Below are 18873 nucleotides of genomic sequence, written 5' to 3'. Positions count from 1 at the left end.
AATTGATCCGTAATCCGGTTGCACTAAAGATGGATAGGGGGCAGGAGGATATGTTATGGTATAAATTACCATGGAGATTTATTCTGTGGAGCTAGCCTGCTCCAGACCAGGCTAAATTCCAGGATCTATTTAATCTCATCCCTAATGTCAGTCAGCAGTCACCACAAATGGAAACCAATAGTTATTTCACTGCTCACTATACATTGTTATCACATATAACTAGACCCACTGTCATTATTTAAACGTTTGTGATCATTAATTTCAATGATTTTGGATAAAAAATGATTTTTAGATGTTGCTATCATTAGATAATTTACAGTTTTCCATAGACTATATATAAAATGATAGAATATTAGGGCCACAGAGGGAAAAAAAAGACAAGTCATAATATTGTAACCAGTTGTTTTAAAGGAGGACAGTTGTTAAAATGACAGATGCGGGCGGGGCATTTCGTGAAATTGTACTTCAGTATGGTTTCATAAACAAAGACATGCTGATGTGCCAGAATATTAAGTATCACATTGTCATAAGTATCAAAACTGTAAAAACAATATGTAGCTTTTCTGCAGAAAGAACCAGCCTCATAAATTTATGACTTTATCCTTTTTCTTCAGTGTGGCCCTAGTACTCTGTCATATAAACAAATACACATTCCATATGAATATAAAAACACAATGTGTAACATTATGTTCCTTTATTGAATAAGGACAAAACAAAGCAGGTAAACCATCAGCTCCTTTCGAAACTGAAGTCACAGTGACTCTCCACTGGCTTCCAGTTGAAGCTCGCATCCGCTACAAGACCATGGTGCTTGCCTACGGAGCTGTGAGGGGAACGGCACCTCAGTACCTCCAGGCTCTGATCAGGCCCTACACCCAAATAAGGGCACTGCGTTCATCCACCTCTGGCCTGCTCGCCTCCCTACCACTGAGGAAGTACAGTTCCCGCTCAGCCCAGTCAAAACTGTTCGCTGCTCTGGCTCCCCAATGGTGGAACAAACTCCCTCACGACGCCAGGACAGCGGAGTCAATCACCACCTTCCGGAGACACCTGAAACCCCACCTCTTTAAGGAATACCTAGGATAGGATAAAGTAATCCTTCTCACCCCCCCCCTTAAAATATTTAGATGCACTATTGTAAAGTGGCTGTTCCACTGGATGTCATAAGGTGAATGCACCAATTTGTAAGTCGCTCTGGATAAGAGCGTCTGCTAAATGACTTAAATGTAAATGTAAGATGGAAAGCACAGAATCCAAGCATATTATACAAAATGATACATACACATTCAAAGGTCTGTATATAACACACCCTGCATGACTGCACACTAAAATAAATGCAGGACAAATCCATACACATCAACTGAACAGACAAATGAATGGATGCAGTAGCCTCCCTGCAGCCTTGTATTACACACAGTATACCGCACAAACATCATAAGAGGCCAAATTCGTAAAAAAACGAACCCAAAAAAACCCAAATTCCTCTGCCACCGCAGGACATATTTAACCAAAATTGAAAGCACACATACTAACTAAAATAATTCAACACATATTGGTCCCTCAGCAGCCGACCACTGTCGTCATCAGGGAAGATTGCCGGATTGTCCCAGTCCATGGCTGGTGGCACTCTGGGGGCCCTCTCCTTCCTCAGGCAGGCCACATTGTGGAGGACAGCACAAGCCACAGTAATATCACATGCCCTAACAGGTCTGACCCTTAATTTGTGAAGGCAGTGAAAGCGTGCCTTCAGGAGGCCAAAGGTCATTTCAACTCTGGCCCTTGTCCTGGCATGGGCATGGTTGTAGGCCTGCTGTGCTTCCTGGGGGTCTGTGAAAGGTGTCAGGAGAAAAGGCTGGCAGCCATACCCCCTGTCTCCCAGCAACACACCAGAGAATTCACCTGTCAACACAAAATCTCATCATTACTACCTCATAAACACAGTGATATTCTTGACACAGCCATGATGGTTATAAATAGGGGTTGTGTGGCTTACCTTGTGATAGGCACTGATAGATTTCAGAGGCCCGAAAGATTCTGGAGTCATGGACTGAGCCAGGCCATTTTGCCACAACATTGCTGATCACACAGTCAGCATTGCAGACCATCTGAAATCATAAGATGAGGAATATTACACCAATCAATGCACATCACTGGCAATGCAGAGTGTTCGTCAATGGACAATATCAAAAGTTATGTTCACCTGAACATTAATGCTGTGAAAGGATTTCCTATTCACAAAATCGGCCTCATGGGCACCTGAGGGGGCTTTTATCCTTATGTGTGTGCAGTCCACTGCACCAATGACATTGGGGAAACCTGTCACACAAAGTAATGAATATCCTACTATGTGTTAACAGTTGTCCTGTAATTTGTAGATCCTCTTACCTGCAATCCTATAGAACTCCTCTTTGATGTCACAGAGTCTTCTGTGGCCAGGGAAGGAGATGAAGACATCTGCTAATGCTTTGATAGCCAGACACACACTCCTTATTGTGCGGCAAATTGTGGCCTTGTTCAGCTGTTCTGCATCCCCCACTGAGTACAGGAAGGCTCCACTAGCAAAAAAGCGCAAGGCCACACAAACCATTTGCTCCACACTCAGTGCATGGCTCCGTGCAGTGCGGTGCTTAATCCTGGGACCCAGTAGTCTGCATAGATACCTGATGCCATCTGCAGAAAACCTGTATCTTTCATATAGATGGTCGTCAGGGAAGGCCAGTGGGTCCAACCGGTCCCTGAAGACCCTTTCTCGCCTGAAGGCTCTCCTCAGCACAAGTGCTTCTTCATCCACCACATCTCGCACGAATGGGCATGCCATTGTCAGAGCAGAAAGGAACACACAATTTTGGGCCTTCATATAGGCTAGTGGCCACACCTGGTGCTGGGGGGGTGGGCAAAAGAGGGCGATGCCTTATAACGATGACTTGGTTGTACTGATTGCTGGGAAAATAAAAAAAACCTTAGAAAGATGCCACCGTCCTGTGTGCTCACAATAAGAGCTCATATGTCATGGCTCACTTCACTTTACGAGAATATACCTAATTTTTATTTTGAGCTGTGTCATCTTCTTGGAGCTGGGGGAGGAAATACAAATAATGATTAATACATTTGTGTTACAGTTAGCATACAGTGTACATTGAAGGCATATCTCACCTCCCTCTCAAGTGTTTTTATTTCAAGGTCCAGTTTCCTAATTGTCCTCTTTTTTATGTCGGACTCCAGTACAAGATTTTCCATCTTTTTCTTCTTGTACTGAATGTCTATGTCTGCCAGTTCTATTTGGCGCCGGAGGTGGTTGCCATACAACGTTCTGATAGCTTGTGAGCTCTGTGAACACAATACAATTAGCGCAGCTGGAATTTGGCAGGATGTGGTGTCCTTTTATTAATACGCACTATGTTGCCAGGCTGGTTTTCCCACTGTATAGCATCTGGGTCCTGTAAAAGAAATTAGATTTTTTGATTTTGATGAGGACTCCTCACCATTGTAGAGTAAATAGTACTTTCACAGTCTTACCATGATACCTCATGCCTTCTGGAATCCAGAGAGATGGTCTCCTCCTCATCATCATCATCGTCTCCATCATGTGCTGTTGCTGCTGCACTGGGGCCTTCACCCTATCACATTTAATCGGATTCATATTGAAGCTAGTAGACAAGACATGCCAGGCCTACAGTATGCCTTTGATGGAGTACTCACTGGATCAGCATCGTCTGGTGCTTGTGCTGGTGGCTCTAACAGGAACACAGTGCTGCCAGACACTGCAAGGCAATAGGTAAACCAAAGTCAGACAGTCCAAATTGATTCAATATGAATGTGGTTGTATCCCATGTAGAGATGGAAGGACATACCTTGAATGAAGCGGGTGGCATCTTGGGAGGAACCTATGCTCGTCTCTTTCCCCCCAGGGATCCCCTCTAAGACGGGCCTGCCTTTATTTAGCTCCAAGGCCATGTCCTCTGCTGGGGTAAGGTCAGCCTTTGGTGACCCACCACCCGTGCCTTGTCTGTGGGTATTCTTTTTCACTGCTAAAACAGTACAGACAATGTGTGAGCAGGCACCTTCTGGGTACAATATATGCTTGTGCTTTGTTAAATATTAGTCAGGGACCATACCATTCTGCAGAATGTTCTTGTATTTGATTTTGACCTGCTGCCATGTCCGTTTTGGCCCGTTCATGTTTAATCTACACACACACACACATTTAATAGAGTCACAGTGCAAAAAATTACTTGGTATTTTTGTCTTGTTTTCAGTAAAAATATAAAATAAAATAAACTTAAATAAAGATGTATTTTCTTGATTTGCTAAATGACCTAGCAAAATAAATATAGTTTAGACAAAAAATATAAACTTTAAGTAAATGTGTGCTTAAAACAAGCAAATAAAAAATCTGTCAATATAATAAAAATTCTCTTGAAATAAGTTTACTTTTTCCATAAACACTTAATTTTAGAAAAGTTCTCGTTTCACTGGCAGATTTTTTTGCTTATTTTCCTAGGTAATTTTGATCAAGAAAATATTGAAGATGTTTTTTAGATATTTTTTTTTTACTGAAAACAAGACAAAAATACTAAGTAAGAAATACATTTTTGCAGTGCAGTGAGCAACCGACCTTGGGTCCTTTGAAAGGCGCTATATAAATTAAAGTGATTATTATTATAGCTCATCTATTTATTCAATTAAATTTTATTTATATAGCACTTTTCACAATTGTTTCATTCTGTCAAAGCAGCTTTACATTAATGAAAGCAGGAGAAACACAAAAAAACGGTGGACAACATAAGAAGCAGAGTACAACGGCTAAGATTAAACCGTACTGAGCGTAGTAACGTTAAATAATAATGTAAGGCTTTAATAATAATTTATCATAGCTTTATACAGTGTGATGGACTTACTTTACACAATTTCACTCATATCTGCAGTGCATTTCAATTAAAAATTTAACCGTTTCATAATTACAGTACAACTGCGTTTTTGGAGATGTGAATTAAATATTTGAATTGTAATTGTGATGTTTCAGCGGAGCGGTGAGTGTGTAATTGTGCACTACTTACGCATTCAGGCGGTCTGCAATACTTTGCCACGCTTTTTCTCTTTGCTTTATCACTGTGGCGGTGTTGCCTTTCTTCTTAATTATATCTTTTACCTCCTCGTATGCCTCCATGAGGATTTGTGCTTCCGACGGGGAAAAGTACGCGGCTCTAGTTGCCATGGTAAATCAGTTAATCTGTGATCTGTGGCGGGGTCTATTTGAGTGAGCCGTGAGAGCGCACCTGTCCAGGATTGGTTTCACCTGGCTTAATGAATCCGTGTCTGCTCATCCTGGCTTGGTCTTTGTGCAACCAATTAAGCCTGGACGCACATGTTTTGGCTTCATTGAGCTCAGCTGAGTCATTTATCCCGGATGTCTTAATTCTACTTTTGTGCAACAGGCCCCAGGTCTCGAACCCTCGACCTTCTAGCCCGAGGTCCGGCGCATGCTCGTGCGGCAGAGTCGATTTCTGCGCATATAAACCCAGGATCGTTACAGTATATTTAAGTGAAAGTGTAGGAAGCATGAGTTTCTACTCACCAGTGTAACAACAGCATTACCTTAACGTCCCACATGATATATTGTTACACTATGTAGGAGCAGTATAGACCTACAGTAGCTAGCTATTTATTTAGATTTAGTTTGACTTAATGAAACTGCCTTAAATGTGCTGTAGTAAAAAAATATATATTCTCACTAATCAATCAACACATTACTGTCTTTGTATGTCTCAATATAATGGTATTATTTAATTAAATCCATGTAAAATAAGCTTTGTCTGAAAACAAAATATTTCTCTCAACTGCGTTCCCCCTCCAGTCAGCAGACGACGATGTGCGTCTTTCAGGCGATGCTGCTAGCGTGACGTATAATCTAGTGGACGGTTCTTCATAAACAGCTTGTCAACCACCTCGTTAGCTTGCCAGCCAACATACCCGAAAGATTCAAGCTGTTTATACGCTTTCGGTGTATTTTAGCTACTGTGTTTTAGACACACGTCTGTCGTATCTACTTGTTAACCAATTTAATATTACGTTATTTTGTATTAGTCAGCTATAGTAGCTGGCTGGTTAAGTTAGCACTAGCCTAGTCGCTAATGATAGCTAACTAGCTAACATCCCCGAACATGAGCTCCCTAAACTACTCCCCTCCTGTTAAAGAAGAGGTCTGCTGGACGGAGAAAGAAGCTCTGGGGCTGAACTTTGTCGTGAAAGAGGAGAAGGAAGAGGAGGATGTTACTGTAAAAAAAGAAGTAGAGGTTGAGGCTGTTACCATGAAAGAAGAAGAGAAAGACGTTTCAGTGAAAGAAGAGGAAGACTCGTTCAGAGTGAAAGAGGAGGATGTTACAGTAAAATAAGAGGAGGAAGGGAAAGAGGATGCATTTTTTTGAGTGAAGAAGGTGCGATTACTGTCCCATTGAAAGATGAAGAGGAGGAGATAGGATATCTGATTAACACCAGTAAGTACCTCCTTAAATGAGTTTTTAACTGGATATTCGGAGTTGGCTCATCAATACCTCTTCAACGGAGGGCCCTGGGATGATGACTGATATCTCTAGAATTAGACGACGTAGAGAGCAAGCTACCCCTTGTTTTCTCCCTTCCGTTTCCAAAAAGTGACTTAACATATATATTTGAGAAGGGTCTATCTGCTGACCGTAGACTGGGGGGCATGGCATGTTGTGATTTTCATGTAGTGATCTTTTACTACACACAGTGCCCCCCAATAGTGCCATGTGAGAGTTGGGTTGACTACACCAAAGATTATGGATATACTGACAAGATGTCTCTCTGCCCTAACAAGGGGAATTGTTGGCCACAAAGTGGCACTGTGGGTTGTCTTTCTCCCGCCTATCATTTCTTTGGATTGGTGGATACATCTTATTGTTGTAATCTATTGTTTATATTCTATGAGGGTTGTTGTCGTCAACCGCCTGTATTCAATGGAGAGATATGCCAAACTACTAGCATGAATATGCATAGCAATCTGGAGACAACTCCTATAGTGTTATCAAAGTTGTCTGTATGTCACGTGTCCACTTAACTTAATCATTACGAAACTTCTGTTGGATCAAGTAAACCTCACGTAGCAAATAAGCCATTCATTTTGTTGTTGACCAAATTCGACACTTTCCACATCGGGTTGATAATTGTTTCCACTTGGATACAATCTACTGTAGCTTACTGGCATGACCTAGAGAGAGAGAACCACTTGGATACAACCTACTGTAACCTACTGGCATGACCTAGAGAGCTAAAGTTGTAAAATTCCTGGATTTTAAATGAATATTTTCCAGTAATAATGATCATTTGTATCTTCCTATCCACATGTGAGATCCCTCTCCTCTGTAGTCCACTCTACACCAATAACTACAGTGGGACTCCCAATCCCGGCCGGATGTGATACAGCCTGGATTCAAACCAGGGACTGTAGTGACGCCTGCACTGAGATGTAGTGGCTTAGACCGCTGCGCCAACTATTAGAATGCTGTACTAGAATGCTTAAAAGGCCTCAAATGTTTAATATTAGTTATCGGTATTGTTTTTTGGGTCAAGGAAAATATTGTAGTATTGTATTGTCCAAAAATGTAATATCGGTGCATCCCTTTATTCTAAAATGTATCACAATACCCCATAACGCCAAAGCAAAAACAGGTTTAGATATTTTGCAAATGTATTGAAACTATTCCCCAGGATAACTAGTCTGAGAGTAATGTAAGATCCCAGGATAACTAGTCTGAGAGTAATGTAAGATCCCAGGATAACTAGTCTCAGAGTAATGTAAGATCCCAGGATAACTAGTCTCAGAGTAATGTAAGTCGCAGATAGGGTTCAGACTGTAATGGGTTAAAACTGTCTGAGGGGGAGGTTCTTCTAAGCTATATGGAATTATTTTAAGGTTTAAACAACATGAAGGGCTTCCCCAGTACAGTACTGTTTTAAGAAGGTTATACCAAGGATTATTTTGCTATTTAATTTTGAACTGTAAGACCCATGGAAGTATCAACAATTTTTTGTTTTGTTTTTGTCACTTAAGTCTTTCCACATTTTGTTATGTTACAGCCTTGTTCTACAATGGATTAAATAAATAAAAATCCTCATCTACACACAATACCCCATAATGACAGAGAAAATAGGTTTGGAGAAAAAATGTCACATTTATTAGAAATAAAAAACAGAAATACCTTATTTACATAAGTATTCAGACCCTTTGCTATGAGACGTGAAATTGACCTCCGGTGCATCCTGTTTCCATTGGTCATTGTTGAGATGTTTCTACAACTTGATTGGAGTCCACCTGTGGTAAATTCAATTGATTGGACATGATTTTGAAAGGCACAGACCTGTCTGGCTACCACAGCATTATGAAGCGATACGCCATCCCATCTGTTTTGCACTTAGTGGGACAATCATTTGTTTTTCAACAGGTCAATGACCCAACACACCTCCAGGCTGTGTAAGGGCTATTTGACCAAAAAGAAGAGTGATGGAGTGCTGCACCAGATGACCTGACCTTCACAATCACCCGACCTCAACCCAATTGAGATGGTTTGGGATGAGTTGGACCACAGAGTGAAGGAAAAGCAGCCAACAAGTGCACCGCATATATGGGAACTCCTTCAAGACTGTTGGAAAAGCATTCCAGGTGACGCTGGTTGAGAGAATGCCAAGCGTGTGCCAAGTTGACAAGGCAAAGGGTGGCTACTTTGAAAAATCTAAAATATATTTTGAATTGTTTACCACTTTTTTTGGTTTCTACATGATTCCATATGTGTTATTGCATAGTTTTGATGTCTTCACTATTATTCTACAATGTAGAAAATGGTCAAACAAATAAATAACCATTTATCATGTGGAGGTTTCATTCAGGTCTCAGTTTAACTAGATACTATGTCTTTGGCAGGAGAGAGGCCAGACTCTCGCTATGACAGCAGGAAGAGTCCTTCAAGGGAACCAGACCCAGAGATGCCCAAACCAGCGAGACAACACCACTGCTCCCACTGTGAAAAGAGATTTTCCGGATCAGGGGACTTAAAAGCTCATGAGAGGACACACACAGGAGAAAAACCTTTCCAATGTTCCCAGTGTGGAAAGAGTTTTATTCAGTTACGAAGCCTGAAGGAGCATGAGTGGACGCACACAGGAGAAAAGCCTTATCACTGTTACCAGTGTGGAAAGAGTTTTACTTTGTTAAATAACCTGAAAAGGCACGAGAGAATACACACAGGAGAAAAGCCATTCCAGTGTTCTCATTGTGGAAAGAGTTTTATTCAGGGAGGGCACCTACAAGAGCTTGAGAGAATATACACAGGAGAAAAGCCTTACCACTGCTCCCAGTGTAAAAATAGGTTTTCACGAGTAGGGGACCTAAAAGCTCATGAGTACACACACAGGATTAAAGCCTTACCACTGCTTCTTATGTGAAAATAGATTTTCCCGATCAGGGGAACTAAAAGCTCACGAGAGGACCCACACAGGAGAAAAGCCTGATCACTGTTCGCACTGTGGAATGAGTTTTATTCTGTCAAGGAGCCTGAAGGAGCATTAGTGGACACACACAGGAGAAAAGCCTTTCCAATGTTCCCAGTGTAGAAAGAGTTTTTCCGTGTTAGCTACCCTGAAAAGGCATGAGAGAATACACACAGAAGAAAATCCGGACACCGAAGATGTGGATGTTGGTTAAGGCAGCTGTCCGCACCACTGATTCAGAGGGGTTGGGTTAAATCTCAATCCAAGGTAGCGTAGCAGTGCAGACGTGTTTTGTTCTTCTCTCATGTACTTTTGTATTTTTTCGTCTTTTTTGTATATAATTCAATTTTATTTTCAATCTTCTACATTTTAACTCAACTATACCTTCCGGTAACCTGCCTCACCCAATGTGATACGGAACCGCTATTATTTTAAATTTGTAGACCTTATAGCAAGAACCACCTAATTAGCTACAAGCTATTTGGTCATTCTTAGCCACTGCTAGCGGCCTTTACCTTCTGCACAGATACCAGCCCTTTTTTAAAATATTTTAAAAATATTATTTTAGCCTGGATAATACTCGCCAGCTTACCAGTAACGGACTGTCTCTCCACTACAACGCCGGATTCCTGCCGAAATCCCTGGACCATTACTCCTGATCTTCACAGCTAGCTAGCACCCACGAGTTACCCAGTACCGAAGCTATCCCTGAGGCCCACCTCCCGGCCTACTCAGTTGTTCACCCGGACTCCACCCAAATACTTCTAGAACACACTACTCCACCGGATCCTTGCCGTAAGCTCTGGACCTTGGCACCAGATCACTGCTGCTACCGAGTGGCTATAGTGGCTAACGCCCCTGCCTCGACGCTAGCACCAGTTAGCCATGCGCATGTCCCAGCTAGAAAACTAAATTATTACAACTACAATACCTCTTTCGCCATCTGTCTTGGATCCTTAGTCAACATGGCACCCTGCCGCACCACCACGACTGGTCTGCCGACGAATACTCCATCCCCTGTGCCTTCAACCGGCCTCCGTTGGAGCAGACGCTTCTACTAGCCCCGAGCTACTAACTTTAAACGTGCTAGCGTAGTAGCGACTACTCCGCGGATTCCCTGTTCCATCTATTGCTGCCCCCTGGACCCTATGATCACTTGGCTACATAGCTGATGCCTGCTGGACTGTACATTAATCACGGTACTCCATTCTGTTTATTTATTATTTCATTTTTTATCTGTCGGCCCCAGCCGCAAAATCAGGCCCTGTGTGTAGTTAACTGACCCTCTCTGCCCATTCATCGCCATTTTACCTGTTGTTGTTTTAGCTGGTTAGACGTTGTCTCACCCATTGTCTTAGTTAGCTCTCCAAATCAACACCTGTGATTACTTTATGCCTCGCTGTATGTCTTTCTTATATGTCAATATGCCTTGTATACTGTTGTTTAGGTTAGTTATTGTTTTAGTTTACAATGGAGCCTCTAGTTCCACTCATACCTCTGATACCTCCTTTGTCCCACCTCCCACACATGCGGTGACCTCACCCATTATAACCAGCTTATCCAGAGATACAAGCTCTTATCATCACTCAGTGCCTGGGCTTACCTCTGTACCCGCACCCCACCATATCCCTGTCTGCACATTATGCCCTGAATCAATTCTACCACGCCCAGAAATCTGCTCCTTTTATTCTTTGTCCCCAACGCTCTAGGCAACCAGTTTTGATAGCGTTTAGCCGTACCCTCATCCTACCGTACCCCCAAGCCCTGCGTGTCCCCAGGCGCTCTCATTTATTGAATTCTGTGATCGAAAAAGCCTTGGTTTCATGCATGTCAATATCAGAAGCCTCCTCCCTAAGTTTGTTTTACTCACTGCATTAGCACACTCCGCCAACCCTGATGTCCTTGCCGTGTCTGAATCCTGGCTTAGGAAGGCCACCAACAATTCTGAGATTTCCATACCCAACTACAACATTTTCTGTCAAGATAGAGGGGGAGGAGTTGCAATCTACTGCAGAGAGAGCCTGCAAAGTTATGTCATACTTTCCAGGTCTGTACCCAAACAGTTTGAACTTCTAATTTGAAAAATTAACCTCCAGAAATAAGTCTCTCACTGTTGCCGCCTGCTATCGACCCCCCTTCGCTCCCAGCTGTGCCCTGGACACCATTTGTGAATTGATCGCTCCCCATCTAGCTTCAGAGTTCGTTCTGTTAGGTGACCTAAACTGGGATATGCTTAACACCCCAGCAGTCCTACAATCTAAGCTGGATGCCCTCAATCTCACACAAATCATCAAGGAACCCACCATGTACAACCCTAAATCTGTAAACATGGGCACCCTCAGACATTATCCTGACTAACTTGCCCTCCAAATACACCTCTGCTGTTTTCAATCAGGATCTCAGCGATCACTGCCTCATTGCCTGTATACGCTATGGGTCTGCGGTCAAACGACCACCCCTCATCACTCTCAAACGCTCTCTAAAACACTTCTGCGAGCAGGCCTTTCTAATTGACCTGGCCCGGGTATCCTGGAAGGATATTGACCTCATCCCGTCAGTCAAGGATGCCTGGTCATTCTTTAAAAGTAATTTCCTCACCATCTTCGATAAGCATGCCCCGTTCAAAAAATGCAGAACTAAGAACAGATGTAGCCCTTGGTTCACTCCAGACCTGACTGCCCTTGACCAGCACAAAAACATTCTGTGGCGGACTGCAATAGCATCGAATAGTCCCTGCGATATGCAACTGTTCAGGGAAGTCAGGAACCAATACACACAGTCAGTCAGGAAAGCAAAGGCTAGCTTTTTCAAGCAGAAATTCGCATCCTGTAGCTTTAACTCCAAAAAGTTTTGGGACACTAAAGTCCATGGAGAACAAGAGCACCTCCTCCCAGCTGCCTACTGCACTGACACTAGGTAACACGGTCACCACTGATAAATCCATGATAATCAAAAATTTCAATAAGCATTTCTCAACGGCTGGCCTTGCCTTCCTCCTGTCTTCTCAAAACCTAGCCAACAGCTCCGCCCCCCCGCAGCCACTCGCCCAATTCTCCCCAGGTTCTCCTTCACCCAAATCCAGATAGCTGATGTTCTGAAAGAGTTGCAAAACCTGGACTTGTACAAATCAGCTGGGCTAGACAATCTGGATCCTCTCGTTCTAAAATTATCCGCCTCCACTGTGGCAACCCCTATTACTAGTCTGCTCAACCTCTGTTTAGTATCGTCCGAGATTCCTAAAGACTGGAACGCTTCCGCGGTCATCCCCCTCGTCAAAGGGGGAGACACTTTAGACCCAAACTATTACAGACCTATATCCATCCTGCCCTGCCTTTCTAAAGTCTTCGAAAGCCAAGTTAACAAACAGATCACTGACCATTTCGTATCCCATCGCACCTTCTCTGCTGTGTAATCCAATTTCCGAGCTGGTCACGGGTGCACCTCAGCCACGCTCAAGGTACTAAAAGATATCATAACCGCCATCGATAAAAGACAGTACTGTGCAGCTGTCTTCATCAACCTTGCCAAGGCTTTCGACTCTGTCAATCACCGTATTCTTATTGGCAGACTCATTAGCCTTGGTTTCTCGAATGACTGCCTCGCCTGGTTCACCAACTACTTCTCAGACAGAATTCAGTGTGTCAAATCGGAGGTTCTGTCGTCTGGACCTCTGGCAGTCTCTATGGGGGTACCACAGGGTTCAATTCTCGGACTGACTCTTTTCTCTGTATACACCAACGATGTGATTCCTTGATCCACCTCTACGCAGATGACACAATTCTGTATACATCTGGCCCTTCTTTGGACATTGTGTTAACCTCTTGAAGCTAGGGGGCACTATTTTTATGTTTGGAAAAATAACGTTCCCGAATTAAACGGCCTATTTCTCAGGACCAGATGCTATAATATGCATATAATTGACAGATTAGGATAGAAAACTCTAAAGTTTCCAAAACTGTCAAAATATTGTCTGTGAGTATAACAGAACTGATATTGCAGGCGAAACCCTGAGAAAAATCAAACCAGGAAGCGGCTTCTATTTTGAAAACTCCATGTTCCATCGCCTCCCATTGCTCCATTTAAAGGGATATCAACCAGATTGCTTTTCCTATCGCTTCCTCAAGGTGTCAACAGTCTTCAGACATAGTTTCAGGCTTTTATTTTGAAAAATGAGCCAGAACGATAACATCGCGTCAAGTGGTCACATGAGTTTTGCTCACGCAAAAGAATTTGGACAGCTATTGTTTTTCCCTCTCCTACTGTGAAAGACATTTGCGGTTGATATATTATCGATTATATATTTTGAAAACTACCTGAGGTTTGATTATAAAAAACGTTTGACATGTTTCTGTGGACATTACAGGTAATATTTGGAATTTGTCTGCGTTGTCGTGACCGCTCTTTCCTGTGGATTTCTGAACAAAATGCGCCAAACAAACTGAGGTGTTTTGGATATAAAAATAATCTTAAGGGAACATTTGTTGTGTAACTGGGAGTCTCATGACTGAAAACATCTGAAGATCAAAGGTAAACGATTCATTTGATTGCTTTTCTGATTTGTGACCAAGCTACCTGAATCTAAGTGTACTTAATGTTTTGTCATGCGATCTATAAACTTACACAAACGCTTGGATTGCTTTCGCTGTAAAGAATCATTTCAAAATCTGAGACGACAGATGGATTAACAAGAGGCTAAGCTGTGTTTTGCAATATTGTACTTGTGATTTCATGAATATGAATATTTTTCGTAATATTATTTGACCGAGGCGCTATGCTATTCAGCGGTTGCTGATGACAATTATCCCGCTTAAGGGATGGGGTAGCGTCAAATTAACAAACCTCCAAATGAGCTTCAATGCCATACAACACTCCTTCCGTGACCTCCAACTGCTCTTAAACACTAATAAAACTAAATGTGTGCTCTTCAACCTATCGCTGCCCGCACCAGCCCGTCCAGCATCACTACTCTGGACGGTTCTGACTTAGAATATGTGGACAACTATAAATACCTAGGTTTCTTGCTAGACTGTAAACTCTCCTTCCAGACTCACATTAAGCATCTCCAATCCAAAATTAAATCTAGAATCGGCTTCCTATTTCGCAGGAAAGCCTCCTTCACTCACGCTGCCAAGCATACCCTTGCAAAACTGACTATCCTACCGATCCTTGACTTCGGCAATGTAATTTTCAACATAGCCTCCAACACTCTACTCAGCAAACTGGATACAGTCTATCACAGTGCCTTCCGTTTTGTCACCAAAGACCCATATACCACCCACCACTGCAACCTGTATGCTCTCGTTGGCTGGCCCTTGCTACATATTCGTTTCCAAATCCACTGGCTCCAGGTCATCTATAAGTCTTTGCTAGGCCGCCTAAACTCAGCTCACTGGTCACCATAGCAACATCCACCCATAACACGTGCTCCAGCAGGTATATCTCACTGGTCATCCCCAAAGCCAACACCGACTTTGGCTGCCTTTCCTTACAGTTCTCTGCTGCCAATGAATGGAACGAATCGCTGAAGTATGAGACTTATATCTTCCTCACTAACTTTAAGCATCAACTATCTGAGCAGCTTACATATCGCTGCAGCTGTACATAGCCCATCTGTAAATAGCCCATCCAACTGCCTACCTCATCCCCATGTTTTTATTTACTTTTTTGCCCTTTTGCACACCAGTATTTCTATTTGCACATCATCTGCACATCTATCACTCCAGTGTTCATTTGTTAAATTGTAATTACTTCGCTACTATGGCCTATTTATTGCCTTACCTCCATTCTCCATTTGCACACACTGTATATAGATATTTATATTGTATTATTGACTGTACATTTGTTTATCCCATGTGTAACTGTGTTGTTTCTGTCACACTGCTTTGCTTTATCTTGGCCAGGTCTCATTTACAACTGCGAACTTGTTCTCAACTGGCCTACCTGTAATGCTCGTCTGTGATGGAAGAAGAGGAGGACCAATGCACAGCGTGGTAAGTTTTCATCCTTTTAATAAGCTGAACTGAACACTAAATACAAAGTAACAAAAGAGAACAAACTAAATAGCTCCGTCAGGTGCAACACACACTAAACAGAAAATAATCACCCACGAAACACAATAGAAAACCGACTACCTAAATATGGTTCTCAATCAGGGACAACGATAGACAGCTGCCTCTGATTGAGAACCATACCAGGCCAAACATAGAAATAGCAAATCATAGAAACTAACATAGACAACCCACCCAACTCACACCCTGACCATACTAAAACAAAGACATAGCAACAGAACTAAGGTCAGAACATGACACTACCTGGTTAAATAAAAGTGAAATAAAATGTATAAATTGCTCATGATGTCCTCCAGTGATTAAAAAAAAAATACTTTTCCTGTTGTAAAATTATATATAAATACAGTAAAGTATATAAATACAGATACTTACCTCATAATGTGTAGCGAACTGTTCCATGATGGATAGGCTATTGTACAACACACAGAGCTATTTTCCTATATTTTTTGTTAGGTGAAGTTATGGGTCCTACAGTAGGTCTATGTTATTGTTAGGTGAAGTTATAGGCCAATTTGGCAACCACTGTACAAACCCTCATTGTCAGGCTGATGGAAAAGCTAAACAAAGAGCATTTTACTGGTTGGAGTGTTTTTTTAAGCACAAAGTAGTTGATTTGCGATGCTGACACAATTTTATATTAAGCAGGACATTCAAATGAGCCTTACAATTACAATCCAAAGTAGTGTGAAATGCACTCATAAGCAACCTGGAAATGGAGGTTACTCCCCTGAGTTTTCCTCCATTCACATTCAGACTACATTGTGAAAAACTAAAACCAAATTGCATGTGCATTGCCCTCGTGCCGCAATTTGACTAAACACAGAAAGGGGCCTATATTAGAGACCAAAAGTCATTTGGCAAACTGCTCTGAGTTTCAACAGCATGAATAACTTTTGTCTAGTCTACAATCTTGGATGTTACTACTAATGTGAAAACAACACAAAATATGACTGCTCTTGCTCATTTTAAGACAATTGTCAAATATTCATTACATTCATTACATTCATTACAGACGACAATTGTTGTACAACATCATGGCTACGCTGTTGGCATCACCTTTAGAGTGGATTTCCGCTGTTGTGGGCCTTTAACCATCTGTCTGACTTTGTTGTTCACACAGGACAGAGACGGGAATAACTTGGGTCATCTGGGGTGCTTCAACAACCTCATGATGCTGACAAGGCAGAGAAGAGTCACTCCACATTAGAACACCTCAAGAAACATCTGCAGAGATCCACAGGGAAGAGAACTCACTGCTCCTCTGACTGTGGGAAGAGATTCACCTCCTCAGCAGTCATTAAAATTCATCAGAGAACACACACAGGAGAAAACCCTTATTGCTGTACTCAATGTGGGAAGAGTTTTACTCAGAAATGTACCCTGCTGTCACACCAGAGAACACACACAGGAAAGAAACATATATGTGATCAATGTGGGAAGAGTTTTACTCAGAAATGCACCCTACTGTCACACACAGGAGAGAAAGGAGAGAAATCTTATAGCTGTGATCAATGTGGGACGAGTTTTGCTGCATCCAGAAATCTGACATTACACAAGAGAACACACACAGGAGAGAAACCTTATAGTTATCTATGGTCAATGTGGGAAAAGTTTTGATCAATCTGGCCACCTGACAGTACACCAGAGAACACACACAGGAGAGAAATCTCAGAGCTGTGATCAGAGATAATCTGATAAATGATATCTGATCAAATATTAGAAAGTATATACATGGAGTTTTTTCATGATTTCAATGAGTTAATGTCACGGCATTGTATTAGGAGTATTTTAATAGTGTCACAATGTAGAAGCCTAAACTTTTACCCCCTTATCAATTGATTTCAGCATGATATGGATATTAGCCTCAGGGGAAAAATCCGGGCTCTGAAATGGAAGTGTACTATTTATGTGATTTAACAAAAATTGACTAACAAAAAAAGAATTGTATTACACTTACCACGTTGGCGACACACTTGAATCAAAATGTAGCTAGCTGTTTTCTACAAATTGTCCTCTAACCAGGGATGTACACATTACTCCCAGATTCCGTGTGTTTTTTGAGTTGTTAGTTTTAACAGGACGTGCCACCTCCTCTCGCACAAATGATTTTAGCATGATATCGATGAGTGATGACAAATAAGTGTTGCATTCCCTTGTTCAGCGACCCCTAAATTTAAATGCATCACTCCCAAATGTAGCCGACTCTTCTGCAGGTTGTCCTCTAACCATTGAGGTAAAATATATCTCCCATTTCCATGTTTTTTTTAGTTGTGTTAGTTTCAACAGCACGTACAACCTCATTTCCCCCCTAATCGATATCTGATTTATTGCTGCTTGTCAAAACAACAGCGTGTTACGATGTCCATCCGTACAAAACTAGGTGCATTGCGACCGCCTCGGCCCATGTAGATGGACCCCAATGTTTCTGTCCGATTAGCTCATTCAAGGACCCCGTAGCAAGGCATGGGAAAAAATGGATTTTCAGCACCAATTAGGGTCTTGCTCGGGCACCAAATTACCTATTGAGCCGAAACTTTGGATTCGGGGTCGCCTCAGCTAGGCCTACACATACCATCAGAACTGGACCCGCAGCTGGAACATAACTACGTGTTTTACATTTTTATTATGGTTTGAACAGAAGGCGTTGTGAATTTTGGGCCAGCTCTGAAGTATGTGATAGTTGGCTACTAAACGAGTTGGAAAAAGTGGGGTTGGTGTCAGTTTGTATTAGTTTGGTGTCAGAATGATATCTAATTGACTGATGGACGGTAAACTTGCTGGTGACTATTGTCCATTTGCAATATGTTTAAACAGTGAGGTACCATCACCAAAGTGACATTCTGAAATCAACGCTAACGAGCGATGGAGAGGAACCAGAATCATTTTTGAGCATGCCAAATTCGTGATGGTAAATGCCCATTGAAACATATTGCAAATGCACGTGCACTTGCAATATGATTCAACAGTGTAAAAAAGATCACCAAATGGACATGATGAAATCAACACAACGAGCGATGGAAAGGAACAACTATCACTGCCCGGCCATCCTGTGTTCATCAGGCCAGTCAATTTTGCATTTCTGAAGGATTTTTGAGCATGTGAAATTCGTGATGGAAAATGGACATAACATCCTGATTTGGCATTTTCAAATCTTTCATATTGCATTTGGACATTTCTTATGGCATTTGGCCTCAAAAAAGTGATTTTTGACTTCCTATGAAATCATATTGCAAATAGACAAAACATATGCCTTATGCACAAGTAAAAAAAATTAAATAAAAAATGATGATAAAAGTTGACA

At 41.9% G+C, this 18873-nt stretch overlaps 2 protein-coding genes and 1 long non-coding RNA gene across 6 annotated transcripts; 1 reads left to right on the top strand and 2 right to left on the bottom strand.

The window, feature by feature from the left end:
- Positions 1 to 1132: 1132 nt before the first annotated feature.
- LOC123994984 (putative nuclease HARBI1) lies at positions 1133 to 3171 on the bottom strand. 2 transcript variants are annotated; one of them, XM_046298159.1, is made up of 6 exons: positions 3154 to 3171; positions 3039 to 3074; positions 2386 to 2940; positions 2201 to 2316; positions 1994 to 2105; positions 1133 to 1899 (listed from the first exon to the last, which is right to left on the bottom strand). In XM_046298159.1, the coding sequence occupies exons 3-6, from the start codon at positions 2855 to 2857 to the stop codon at positions 1529 to 1531; spliced, it is 1071 nt and encodes a 356-aa protein (XP_046154115.1). In that variant the 5' UTR covers positions 2858 to 2940; positions 3039 to 3074; positions 3154 to 3171; the 3' UTR covers positions 1133 to 1528. The 2 variants fall into 2 exon arrangements, with proteins under 2 accessions (XP_046154115.1, XP_046154114.1); XM_046298158.1 differs by having other exon boundaries at positions 3039 to 3163.
- Positions 3172 to 3255: 84 nt separating this feature from the next.
- LOC123994989 lies at positions 3256 to 5857 on the bottom strand. Of its 3 annotated transcripts, none has more exons than XM_046298169.1 (6): positions 5058 to 5857; positions 4116 to 4186; positions 3852 to 4028; positions 3700 to 3761; positions 3525 to 3617; positions 3256 to 3437 (listed from the first exon to the last, which is right to left on the bottom strand). In XM_046298169.1, the coding sequence occupies exons 1-6, from the start codon at positions 5213 to 5215 to the stop codon at positions 3345 to 3347; spliced, it is 654 nt and encodes a 217-aa protein (XP_046154125.1). In that variant the 5' UTR covers positions 5216 to 5857; the 3' UTR covers positions 3256 to 3344. The 3 variants fall into 3 exon arrangements, with proteins under 3 accessions (XP_046154125.1, XP_046154126.1, XP_046154127.1); XM_046298170.1 differs by having other exon boundaries at positions 3258 to 3437; positions 3517 to 3617; positions 5058 to 5477; XM_046298171.1 differs by lacking the exon at positions 4116 to 4186 and having other exon boundaries at positions 3262 to 3437; positions 5058 to 5462.
- A 76-nt stretch (positions 5858 to 5933) lies between these two features.
- Positions 5934 to 16959, top strand: LOC123994991. Its single transcript, XR_006831765.1, has 3 exons — positions 5934 to 6494; positions 15405 to 15494; positions 16693 to 16959. It is a non-coding gene; the product is annotated as an uncharacterized LOC123994991 (long non-coding RNA).
- The last annotated feature ends 1914 nt before the right edge of the window (positions 16960 to 18873 follow it).

The sequence above is a fragment of the Oncorhynchus gorbuscha genome, linkage group LG14 (genome assembly GCF_021184085.1).
Source record: "Oncorhynchus gorbuscha isolate QuinsamMale2020 ecotype Even-year linkage group LG14, OgorEven_v1.0, whole genome shotgun sequence".
NCBI lineage: Eukaryota > Metazoa > Chordata > Actinopteri > Salmoniformes > Salmonidae > Oncorhynchus > Oncorhynchus gorbuscha.
Note: the sequence above shows the minus strand (reverse complement) of the source record. Positions and strands in the feature narration are given on the sequence as shown.